The 11,874-nt window shown below is 34.7% G+C and overlaps 1 protein-coding gene across 1 annotated transcript; it reads right to left on the bottom strand.

The window, feature by feature from the left end:
* Positions 1-641: 641 nt before the first annotated feature.
* On the bottom strand, positions 642-5,470 carry primpol (primase and polymerase (DNA-directed)). Its single transcript, XM_061058866.1, has 13 exons — positions 5,173-5,470; positions 4,972-5,066; positions 4,751-4,889; positions 3,906-4,053; positions 3,620-3,722; positions 3,390-3,535; positions 3,051-3,213; positions 2,874-2,971; positions 2,674-2,760; positions 1,548-1,656; positions 1,387-1,463; positions 1,207-1,253; positions 642-1,078 (listed from the first exon to the last, which is right to left on the bottom strand). Exons 1-13 carry the CDS (start codon positions 5,344-5,346, stop codon positions 845-847), a joined length of 1,620 nt encoding a protein of 539 aa, XP_060914849.1. The 5' UTR covers positions 5,347-5,470; the 3' UTR covers positions 642-844.
* Positions 5,471-11,874: the final 6,404 nt, after the last annotated feature.

Genomic DNA, 11,874 nt, shown 5'->3' with positions numbered 1-11,874 from the left:
TTTACCCATGATGACCTATTTGCTTTCATGACTTTAATTACATTTTCATTTACACTCGGATTCTATAGCAGCCTCGGAAGGGATTATTGTTCCAGACAAATGTTGATTAAAGAGAGTGTGTGACTTTTTGATCCTGTAGATGTCACCCTTGAGCATCAGCCAAAACAAACTGCTGTTTCACACCTCCACCACACTGAAGCCTCGGCTCTCCTCCAGCGGCACACCTCCAAACCCCTCTCCACTCGCATTCGAATGAAGGAGTTACCAAACTGAACGCACCATAATTAAACACCGTTAAGCACAAGTGGAGGACAAACTGGACCTTTGCTCGAGCTGCAATTGCCTGTGGCCTGCATTGTTGTTAGCAGGCTAATGTTAGCACACTTTGGTTAACTCATAGCTTCATATTGCACATTAATTGACACAGAATGACCGTGATCCAAAGACACTTGTGTGACATCCAAATAAGCAGTAAGTATGTTATTCTACTTCTCTCTAGTCCTCGACTAAAACTGCTTTATAAGCAGTGCCGTGCCGTCCATGATGTAAACATGATGTAAACATGGCTCTAACAACAGTACAGCTGGCGAGACTCACACTTCTCACTCATTGTAGACAGTCAAGACTCAGAAAGACATTCACAGAGGATATACTTGATTTCTGCTGTATTTATGTGTAAAATGTATGTGCACATTCTGCCTTTAATATACTATATATCTGTTTACAATTACACATAGCGCATCAATAAAACATTTTTCTTTTGTTATGCTGCCTATTAATACTGAATAGGAGCACTTAAAAGACTTGACAGTGTCTTTGATCCTGTACAGCCAAACCTTCACCTCTACTTGGAATCAAAATCTGCCATACATGTGAGCAGAAGCTGGTCAGAAATTTCCTCATTGTTCTGTTCAAAGTTGTCCAGGCTTTCTAAATAGTCCTGGTCATCCTGTCCGTCTCCCCACGCATCAGCAGAGCCCCCCTCTGGCCGCACCGTGCTCTGCGGGGTCTGCTTCGGTGCCTGGCTGGGTTCAATGTTGCCAGCATCGTCCATTAAGTAAGCCTGGTCTTCTTCATCCTGTCAGTGAACAGAAAACTTGATTATGCACCGCTTCATGCTTTGACGAACACAATGTCTTTAAACATGGCTTCCTTGAAAATATAGCTTGGTAGGTGCAGACGCTACTTAAAGTGAAGTAAACAAACCAGAGTCAGCATGTAGCTGACGCAGATCTCCTGTGGCAGTGGGTAACCTGAGACACAAGTTTTTGTCAGAGAGGTTCTTTTACCACCATTGTAAAATATTATGAACTAACAGACAGTTCATGTTGTGATCTTAAGTTAACATTTAAATGTAAACCATGAGTTATTCTGGTCAATACATACTTGAGGATCTGAAGTTCCTGCACTGGGGATCGTGGCACTTCTGGTACCACACTTCCTCTTTGAGATCCACAACAATCCTGCAGAGAGGGATGAGACCCAATCAGAGGAGTGAAGCGCACTCTTAAGACACACGCATCCAACAAAACAGGAAAACTACGTACATGATGTTGTTGCTTTTATGAAACCGGTCCACATTTTCACACCAGCGGTATTTTGAGATGTCGTACACAAGCAATTGCTCAGCAGCAAAGTAGTTCCATCGTCTGATGCCTGTTGAAGGGGACAGAACAGTCATTTTTCTTTACATAATACACGAGACAATGAAGGAATTAAAGCCCAAACATTTCCGCTCATCAAATATTGAATTAGCAGATTGTATTCTGATGCGATTTCCAGTCATATAGAACATAAAAATAACTCACCAGTTTGACTATGTAGCATCAGTTACCAGGTTGTTTAGGAATGCATGATAATAAAAAAGAAGTCCTTCTGCTAAGAAGGTTATAAAGGTTGGTTTTTGTTGAGGATTGTATTAGAGATATATTGATTGATCTGCACGGCAATATTGGAAGCTGCACTTTGTTGTGCTGTGAAGTTGCACTGTAATAAACTACAAAGATAGTTGACCAGTTGGCAACAACAGAATGAGCTCTGACATGTATCTCGTATCATTTAAAACATTGGAAACTCGAGTTCAAGCTATATGCCAATGGTTACTTGATGCTGTCAACACTAACCAATCCTCACATGATATCTGCTGTCACATATAGATCTCAGGATTATATGGTTAAGTTTACCAGCTCTACATAAACAGCAACTCCTTTATTTGGGGCAGGTGTCAACATGACACAGGCTTGAATTATGTTCAAAGAAAACTCAGGCACAGCAATATAATGATGTAAATATTATTATAATTATGTAAAAATGTTAATTTGCACCAGAAAGAATATTCATCTTCAACCTTCTCTCTTGTACTGTCTTGTACTCGCAATAATCTGTCTTTCTTGGACAGATGTTGAAGTTCATCTTTACTCTTTCCCATCTTGCTCATTTTTGATCCACAAACTATTTCAACACTTAAAAGACGAGAAGCCTCTTATTGAGATCTGCCTTTATTCATAAACACGTGCAGCAACACCAGGCTAATAAAAGGTACCGGGCCTTAAAATGGGGATGGGCTTTTATTTGGAGTTTCCCGGTATAATATGATACATTTATTACCCGAGAAATATTCCCTAGGTCCCAAACTCAACATGCAAATGTTTTGATATCACACCAAACACTTACCTCCATGAATGCCATTCTTTTTAACCACAGTCAAAACAAAGTTGTCCACTTCTTGATGAGGGGACGACAGGTAGCCAGAAATCGGGTCTGCCAGTGATGTATTAAAAAAACAAACTTTATACAACCCAAACTATTGATACACTTACAATGTAGTGCATTGTTTGTTTAAGCACTTTAGAATAAGAAGCATCTTGTGTTACCTGAATTTGAGGCTGATCCCGGCTGGTTTTGACATCCTGAGGTTTTCGATTCCTTCATTTCTGGGATGTCCCATGTAAGAATTCTCTGACCTGTGAAACTAAAAATAATCTAATGCTGTAGCTGTATGGAGATACTTTCTGTGTACTGAAAATCAAGTAAAAATGTGTTAACTGTACCTGACATTGCAGACTAAGGATGCCAAGAACACACTTTCCTCCACAGAAACTCCTTTCTCAGGTTTAGCAGTAAACGTGTTATCATCTGCCACGTTGAATGCTGCGTTCTTTCCAACTTTTGACGACTTGTAAAGGCGGAAATTTCTGTTCCTGGTATAAACACCTGTTGTTGTAAAAGTATAACCATCGTTTTTTTTATCTCCACATGTGCATGATGGCAAGTTTTTTACAAAATGACACACACAGGAGCGCTGAATGAATGAAGAGAATAATCTAACTCAAATACGGGTAAGATACTAGGGGTAATAAAAGGAAAAGACACATGCTTGTTTTTCCTACCAAGATCCACAAAGAGGCAGTCTTGAGCATCCTTGTTTTTCACTTGAAGGAACCGGAGGTCAGTCTCTTCTTTCTTGCACCTCTTAGCCTTCTGATTCTCAGCCAGCTCGTCTTCTTCTTCCTCCAATGACACAGCATGTCCTCCTCTGTCAGGGCATTGTTGAAAAATATTTAAAATGCTCAATGAACAAATATAATAAGATTGATTTTTTCAGGTCTGAAAAACAAACCGAGTTTTGCTGCTGGGGGCTTCTGAATTCATTCCAACATTCATGAAACAACCACTCTTAGGTGTGCACAGGATTGGCTGCAGAATTGCATGAATAAACCAACCTAGAAAAAGAGCAGACAGAATATATATAACTATAAGATATAGCATAGCATATAGCATATTTATTTCTTATTATTTCATCTATTTAACTATTTATTAATAATAATGACAGCTTTATGCGTCCATAGGACTTTAATAACACATGAACAAAACAGCTTGTTTACTGTGAACAACATGGAACATACCCACATGTATGTTGTCTTTGAAGGCTGCATTTTCCAGATTGAAGATAAGATGGCGGCTGAACTTGTCTCCTGTGCTGGAGTCCAGATTGAGCACATTTTTTGTGGAGCATTCGATCCCATAGACTTCCATTAGCTTGTCACAAACGTACTGTCAACACACGAAACACTGACTAGGGGTTTGATTGAAGGACAACACGCAGGACACAGGTTCAGTAACTCGAGGTTGGTAAACACAAGAAAATAAGGACAAGCAATGAGATGAACTAGATTTTTCAAGGGAGCAGGCTGTGCACAGCCCGGCAGGAGAGACACTTACTGGTGGGCTTTTACAACACGATATTAGTAGGAGGCACATGTTTACTTTCTCTGGCTTTGTGGAAATGTTAGATTTTCAAATCACCGATGACAGAGACAGACATTAAAGAGGAGTCTAGCAGGTTAATTATAAGACTGAGTATAATAAAACATGAGACTTATGTTGGAGGGTGGAGATGTGTAAGGCTGACAGCAATAAGCGGGGACAAGGAATGAAATTCAAAGCATTTGAATTTCAACATTATTAGTCAGTCACAGTCTTAAAGATATGCTCACACACCGAGAGATAACTCCAGTCCCATCCATTCAATGTGGCCCAAAGACTTCATTGATACCTCACATTTGGAAAAGATGATACACTTCAAAAACCGAGCTCTCTAATACCGATGGGACTTTTCCCCACTGTGTCTATATGTTTCATTACTGCGCCCATATGTTGTTTTTTAATTGAAGCAAGCTGCTCTTTACTAATAGTTTTGAGCTGCCTGCAGGAGAACACAATGCCACTAAAGATGTGAAGAGTACTCTACCTTGATGAGTGAAGACACCATAGCTTTCCCATCGGCTCCTTTGTTTGAGGGCTTGTGGAACTCCAGGTCAAAGTAAAGCTTACAGACAGCACCCTCTGGTATCACTTCATAGCAGTGCATCAAGGACTGTGTGTAAGTCCTGAAATAATAAAATAAAGATTACTGCCCTTTTCTGAACATAAAAAGAGAAGATGCATCTCATTTTGCACTGAGACATTTACCTGTAGTAATGCCAGAGCTCAGTGTAACTGGTAACCAGGTAGATCCTTTGACCCTGGGGTGTATTTTCCTTTTCAAGTGCAAACATATGCACAGCCTAGAGAATGCAAGGCACAAGTGTCAGCTTTCTTTAATTCGTGCACAGGAATTCAAATAAAGATAGTACAGGACGTTCAGGGAGTCCAGAATCTCTCTTGTGTCACCTCTTTGCAGGTCTGAGCGAAGCCGATGGCCATGCTCTGACGGGGAAAGAGCTTCCAGACGGAGGAAGGCTGGCATGGCCACAGTCGAGGTTTGTAGCGTGAAGCCAGAGGATTGAGCTGGAATGATTGAGCAAGCTGCTCAACCTTCTTCATGCGGTACCCCCACCTCCTCATCGTTAGGTCCCTATTTTAACCTCTTGTGTTATATATGAACATGTAATACACCTTTAATGCATTGTGTTCAACATTGCTCGCAAACACTTCAAGAAGATGGATTCTTGAACGCTGGTCCTCCTGTCAGGCCTTAAATGAAAAAAAAACACAACATAACATTATACTGTGAGATGTTACCTCACACTCATTTATATAACTGAGTTAGAAACATTACAGAAACATCTCTAGGGATAAGACACCACAATCCAACAGCACCACAACCAATATCCTCCAAAACCTTCTTCTTTTTATAAAATAAGGGACAATGCACATGAATTGACATGAAAAGACTCCTACATCATGTACATGGGTCAACTTTAATTTTTGGTCAGTGAAGAGTGTAATCCTGCAAATCCTGAAGTAAGCATATAAAATAACTAGATTATTTAGAAACACATTAGAATAGTATGAATGTTAATTAAATGCTGTTGCCTCCGTCATGTTATTGAAGTATAATACTGCAGCCAAAGTTTTAAAATGTTTTCTATTTGTAGAGTAACTATTCAAACATTTTACCTTTGTCCATCTACTAAAACTGCACTTTAAAAATACTCCATTAAAAGTGCAGATCATGCATTGAGAGGACATATGTCAGTTTAATCATGACAAAGTAATTAAACAATGAATAATTAAAATGTCATAGTGTTTTATCGATGGAGTATTTTACTGATTTGGAGCTTCATTTGATTTTTAATCAGTTATTTGACAAAGGATGGAGTTAGATCATTTTGTTAACAAAAAGATCAGAATTTAAAATGATTTAGCTTTCTTTTTTTTTTTTTTAAAGTGAGCAGGATGCCATTACATTAGAGAGGCAATGAATGAAAACATTAAACGATAATGCATGGAAAATGATTAACACGATCAGTTTCTGCTTTTATACAATCTAATATTAGTTATTATGGGTGATTTTGTTGCCTGAATTCTGATGTTTGTGTTATTATGTGTTGTTGTTGTTGTGTATGCCTCTGCATGTGTCAAAGCACATTGTAAACCCTTGTTTTTGAAAATGTGATTTTTATTTTTATTACACACAATGTAATGAGTTATTTTATATTGCATACAAGCAATAACTTTAATGTGAATGATGACATGAGCTTTCAAAAGAAAGAGTAAAGATCGAGTAACTATTATAGGTAAATGATAACTCAATATAAAATATGGCATGAGTACTGTGTTATGGGCATAGACTGTAATGTTGTAATGTTAGACTGTAATGTTGTAATGTTAGACTGTAATGTTGTAATGTTAGACTGTAATGTTATAATGTTAGACTGTAATGTTAGACTGTAATGTTGTAATGTTAGACTGTAATGTTAGACTGTAATGTTGTAATGTTAGACTGTAATGTTATAATGTTAGACTGTAATGTTAGACTGTAATGTTGTAATGTTAGACTGTAATGTTAGACTGTAATGTTAGACTGTAATGTTGTAATGTTAGACTGTAATGTTATAATGTAATGTTGTTATGTTAGACTGTAATGTTATAATGTTAGACTGTAATGTTATAATGTTAGACTGTAATGTTAGACTGTAATGTTATAATGTTAGACTGTAATGTTATAATGTTAGACTGTAATGTTAGACTGTAATGTTATAATGTTAGACTGTAATGTTATAATGTTAGACTGTAATGTTGTAATGTTAGACTGTAATGTTATAATGTTAGACTGTAATGTTAGACTGTAATGTTAGACTGTAATGTTATAATGTTAGACTGTAATGTTATAATGTTAGACTGTAATGTTAGACTGTAATGTTATAATGTTAGACTGTAATGTTGTAATGTTAGACTGTAATGTTAGACTGTAATGTTATAATGTTAGACTGTAATGTTATAATGTTAGACTGTAATGTTAGACTGTAATGTTATAATGTTAGACTGTAATGTTATAATGTTAGACTGTAATGTTGTAATGTTAGACTGTAATGTTATAATGTTAGACTGTAATGTTAGACTGTAATGTTGTAATGTTAGACTGTAATGTTATAATGTTAGACTGTAATGTTAGACTGTAATGTTGTAATGTTAGACTGTAATGTTAGACTGTAATGTTGTAATGTTAGACTGTAATGTTATAATGTTAGACTGTAATGTTAGACTGTAATGTTGTAATGTTAGACTGTAATGTTATAATGTTAGACTGTAATGTTAGACTGTAATGTTGTAATGTTAGACTGTAATGTTGTAATGTTAGACTGTAATGTTATAATGTTAGACTGTAATGTTAGACTGTAATGTTGTAATGTTAGACTGTAATGTTGTAATGTTAGACTGTAATGTTATAATGTTAGACTGTAATGTTAGACTGTAATGTTGTAATGTTAGACTGTAATGTTATAATGTTAGACTGTAATGTTAGACTGTAATGTTGTAATGTTAGACTGTAATGTTGTAATGTTAGACTGTAATGTTATAATGTTAGACTGTAATGTTAGACTGTAATGTTGTAATGTTAGACTGTAATGTTAGACTGTAATGTTGTAATGTTAGACTGTAATGTTATAATGTTAGACTGTAATGTTAGACTGTAATGTTGTAATGTTAGACTGTAATGTTATAATGTTAGACTGTAATGTTAGACTGTAATGTTGTAATGTTAGACTGTAATGTTGTAATGTTAGACTGTAATGTTATAATGTTAGACTGTAATGTTAGACTGTAATGTTGTAATGTTAGACTGTAATGTTAGACTGTAATGTTGTAATGTTAGACTGTAATGTTATAATGTTAGACTGTAATGTTAGACTGTAATGTTGTAATGTTAGACTGTAATGTTATAATGTTAGACTGTAATGTTAGACTGTAATGTTAGACTGTAATGTTGTAATGTTAGACTGTAATGTTGTTATGTTATAATGTAATGTTGTTATGTTAGACTGTAATGTTATAATGTTAGACTGTAATGTTAGACTGTAATGTTGTTATGTTATAATGTAATGTTGTTATGTTAGACTGTAATGTTATAATGTTAGACTGTAATGTTATAATGTTAGACTGTAATGTTAGACTGTAATGTTATAATGTTAGACTGTAATGTTATAATGTTAGACTGTAATGTTAGACTGTAATGTTATAATGTTAGACTGTAATGTTATAATGTTAGACTGTAATGTTAGACTGTAATGTTATAATGTTAGACTGTAATGTTATAATGTTAGACTGTAATGTTAGACTGTAATGTTGTAATGTTAGACTGTAATGTTATAATGTTAGACTGTAATGTTATAATGTTAGACTGTAATGTTAGACTGTAATGTTATAATGTTAGACTGTAATGTTATAATGTTAGACTGTAATGTTGTAATGTTAGACTGTAATGTTATAATGTTAGACTGTAATGTTAGACTGTAATGTTGTAATGTTAGACTGTAATGTTATAATGTTAGACTGTAATGTTATAATGTTAGACTGTAATGTTATAATGTTAGACTGTAATGTTAGACTGTAATGTTAGACTGTAATGTTATAATGTTAGACTGTAATGTTGTAATGTTAGACTGTAATGTTAGACTGTAATGTTGTAATGTTAGACTGTAATGTTATAATGTTAGACTGTAATGTTAGACTGTAATGTTGTAATGTTAGACTGTAATGTTAGACTGTAATGTTATAATGTTAGACTGTAATGTTGTAATGTTAGACTGTAATGTTAGACTGTAATGTTATAATGTTAGACTGTAATGTTAGACTGTAATGTTGTAATGTTAGACTGTAATGTTAGACTGTAATGTTATAATGTTAGACTGTAATGTTATAATGTTAGACTGTAATGTTAGACTGTAATGTTATAATGTTAGACTGTAATGTCAGACTGTAATGTTGTAATGTTAGACTGTAATGTTAGACTGTAATGTTATAATGTTAGACTGTAATGTTAGACTGTAAAGTTGTAATGTTAGACTGTAATGTTAGACTGTAATGTTATAATGTTAGACTGTAATGTTAGACTGTAATGTTGTAATGTTAGACTGTAATGTTATAATGTTAGACTGTAATGTTATAATGTTAGACTGTAATGTTAGACTGTAATGTTGTAATGTTAGACTGTAATGTTATAATGTTAGACTGTAATGTGAGACTGTAATGTTAGACTGTAATGTTATAATGTTAGACTGTAATGTTAGACTGTAATGTTGTAATGTTAGACTGTAATGTTAGACTGTAATGTTAGACTGTAATGTTGTAATGTTAGACTGTAATGTTGTAATGTTAGACTGTAATGTTAGACTGTAATGTTGTTATGTTAGACTGTAATGTTAGACTGTAATGTTGTAATGTTAGACTGTAATGTTGTAATGTTAGACTGTAATGTTAGACTGTAATGTTAGACTGTAATGTTAGACTGTAATGTTGTTATGTTAGACTGTAATGTTAGACTGTAATGTTAGACTGTAATGTTAGACTGTAATGTTGTAATGTTAGACTGTAATGTTAGACTGTAATGTTAGACTGTAATGTTGTAATGTTAGACTGTAATGTTGTAATGTTAGACTGTAATGTTAGACTGTAATGTTGTTATGTTAGACTGTAATGTTGTAATGTTAGACTGTAATGTTATAATGTTAGACTGTAATGTTAGACTGTAATGTTGTAATGTTAGACTGTAATGTTAGACTGTAATGTTAGACTGTAATGTTGTAATGTTAGACTGTAATGTTAGACTGTAATGTTGTAATGTTAGACTGTAATGTTAGACTGTAATGTTGTTATGTTAGACTGTAATGTTGTAATGTTAGACTGTAATGTTATAATGTTAGACTGTAATGTTAGACTGTAATGTTGTAATGTTAGACTGTAATGTTAGACTGTAATGTTAGACTGTAATGTTGTTATGTTAGACTGTAATGTTGTAATGTTAGACTGTAATGTTGTAATGTTAGACTGTAATGTTATAATGTTAGACTGTAATGTTGTTATGTTAGACTGTAATGTTGTAATGTTAGACTGTAATGTTGTAATGTTAGACTGTAATGTTGTAATGTTAGACTGTAATGTTAGACTGTAATGTTAGACTGTAATGTTGTTATGTTAGACTGTAATGTTGTAATGTTAGACTGTAATGTTGTTATGTTAGACTGTAATGTTATAATGTTAGACTGTAATGTTGTTATGTTAGACTGTAATGTTGTAATGTTAGACTGTAATGTTATAATGTTAGACTGTAATGTTAGACTGTAATGTTGTAATGTTAGACTGTAATGTTAGACTGTAATGTTGTTATGTTATAATGTAATGTTGTAATGTTAGACTGTAATGTTGTAATGTTAGACTGTAATGTTGTTATGTTAGACTGTAATGTTATAATGTTAGACTGTAATGAGTTCATGTTTACGGAAACGTTTCATAAACTAGATAACATTTTACACCAGCTAGCTTTGACAGTACTCACCAGCGGTGTTCAAACTTGTTGGGAAAGAAGTCCAGCAGGTGAAATAACCGCGATACTAACGTTTAGTATCTACTGTACTTGAGGAATGTATATCGGATGATAAATGTAAACACCGAAACTTCCGTCTTGTTTTCTTATTTGGCGCGTCTGGAACCGGAAGTACAACCTTTTCCGGTCTGAAAACGTCATACAGTGGCAGCCTTGTACCAGACTACTGCAGAGCTAGTGATAATCTTAGAGAGGAAGAACTACTACAACTCAGTGAATACCAGAACAAATTAGATGACATCTATAGAAGGAAATCCCGAGGGGCTTTTGTGAGGTCAAGAATGAAGTGGATGGAAGAAGGCGAGCAATGCTCTTCCTATTTATAATGTGTAAGCTTGTCACTGACAGCAAAATGATTGCCTCCTTTTGTTCAGACTTTTACAGCAAACTCTATACTTCACATTTCTCAGAAGAAAAGACCTCTGAACTCTTAGACTGTATATTAAAAACACTCTGTGACAGCAATATAACTTCTGAGGAAGTGTTGGATGCCATTGTGAACCTTAAAAACAATAAATCTCCGGGCAATGACGGACTCAGCGCTGAATTTTATAAGAAATTCTCAAAAGAACTGGCACCATTTATCTTTAATGTCTTCTCAGAAAGTATCGAACAGGGAATATTACCACCTACACAAACACAAAGTCTGTTTGCTAAATAATGATTACAAGATACTGGCTCTTATTATTGCCAAAAGGATTAAAAAATCTTTATCCTCTATAATCGACGAATCACAGTCTGGTTTTATGTCAAACAGACATATTGCTAATAATGTCAGATTAGTTCTTCTCACCTCGCTTTATGTTGTCTCGAGGAGTTCATCAAGGTTGCCCTGTTTCTCCCTATTAATTTTTGCAGCTAAACTCGTTCAAACATTTTCTGCAGCATCAGGACTGAGTTTAAATATAAATAAATGTGAGCTACTACCCTTGTCTCTGTGTAAACATACAGTGCTTTTTGACATTCCTGTAAAATCCCAAGTAGCATACTTAGGTATTACAATAACTAAAAATGAAGATGATCGTTGCAGTTTGAACTTTAACCCC

The sequence above is a fragment of the Labrus mixtus genome, chromosome 2, assembly GCF_963584025.1.
Source record: "Labrus mixtus chromosome 2, fLabMix1.1, whole genome shotgun sequence".
NCBI classification, from domain to species: domain Eukaryota; kingdom Metazoa; phylum Chordata; class Actinopteri; order Labriformes; family Labridae; genus Labrus; species Labrus mixtus.
This window is presented reverse-complemented; position numbering and strand designations above follow the sequence as displayed.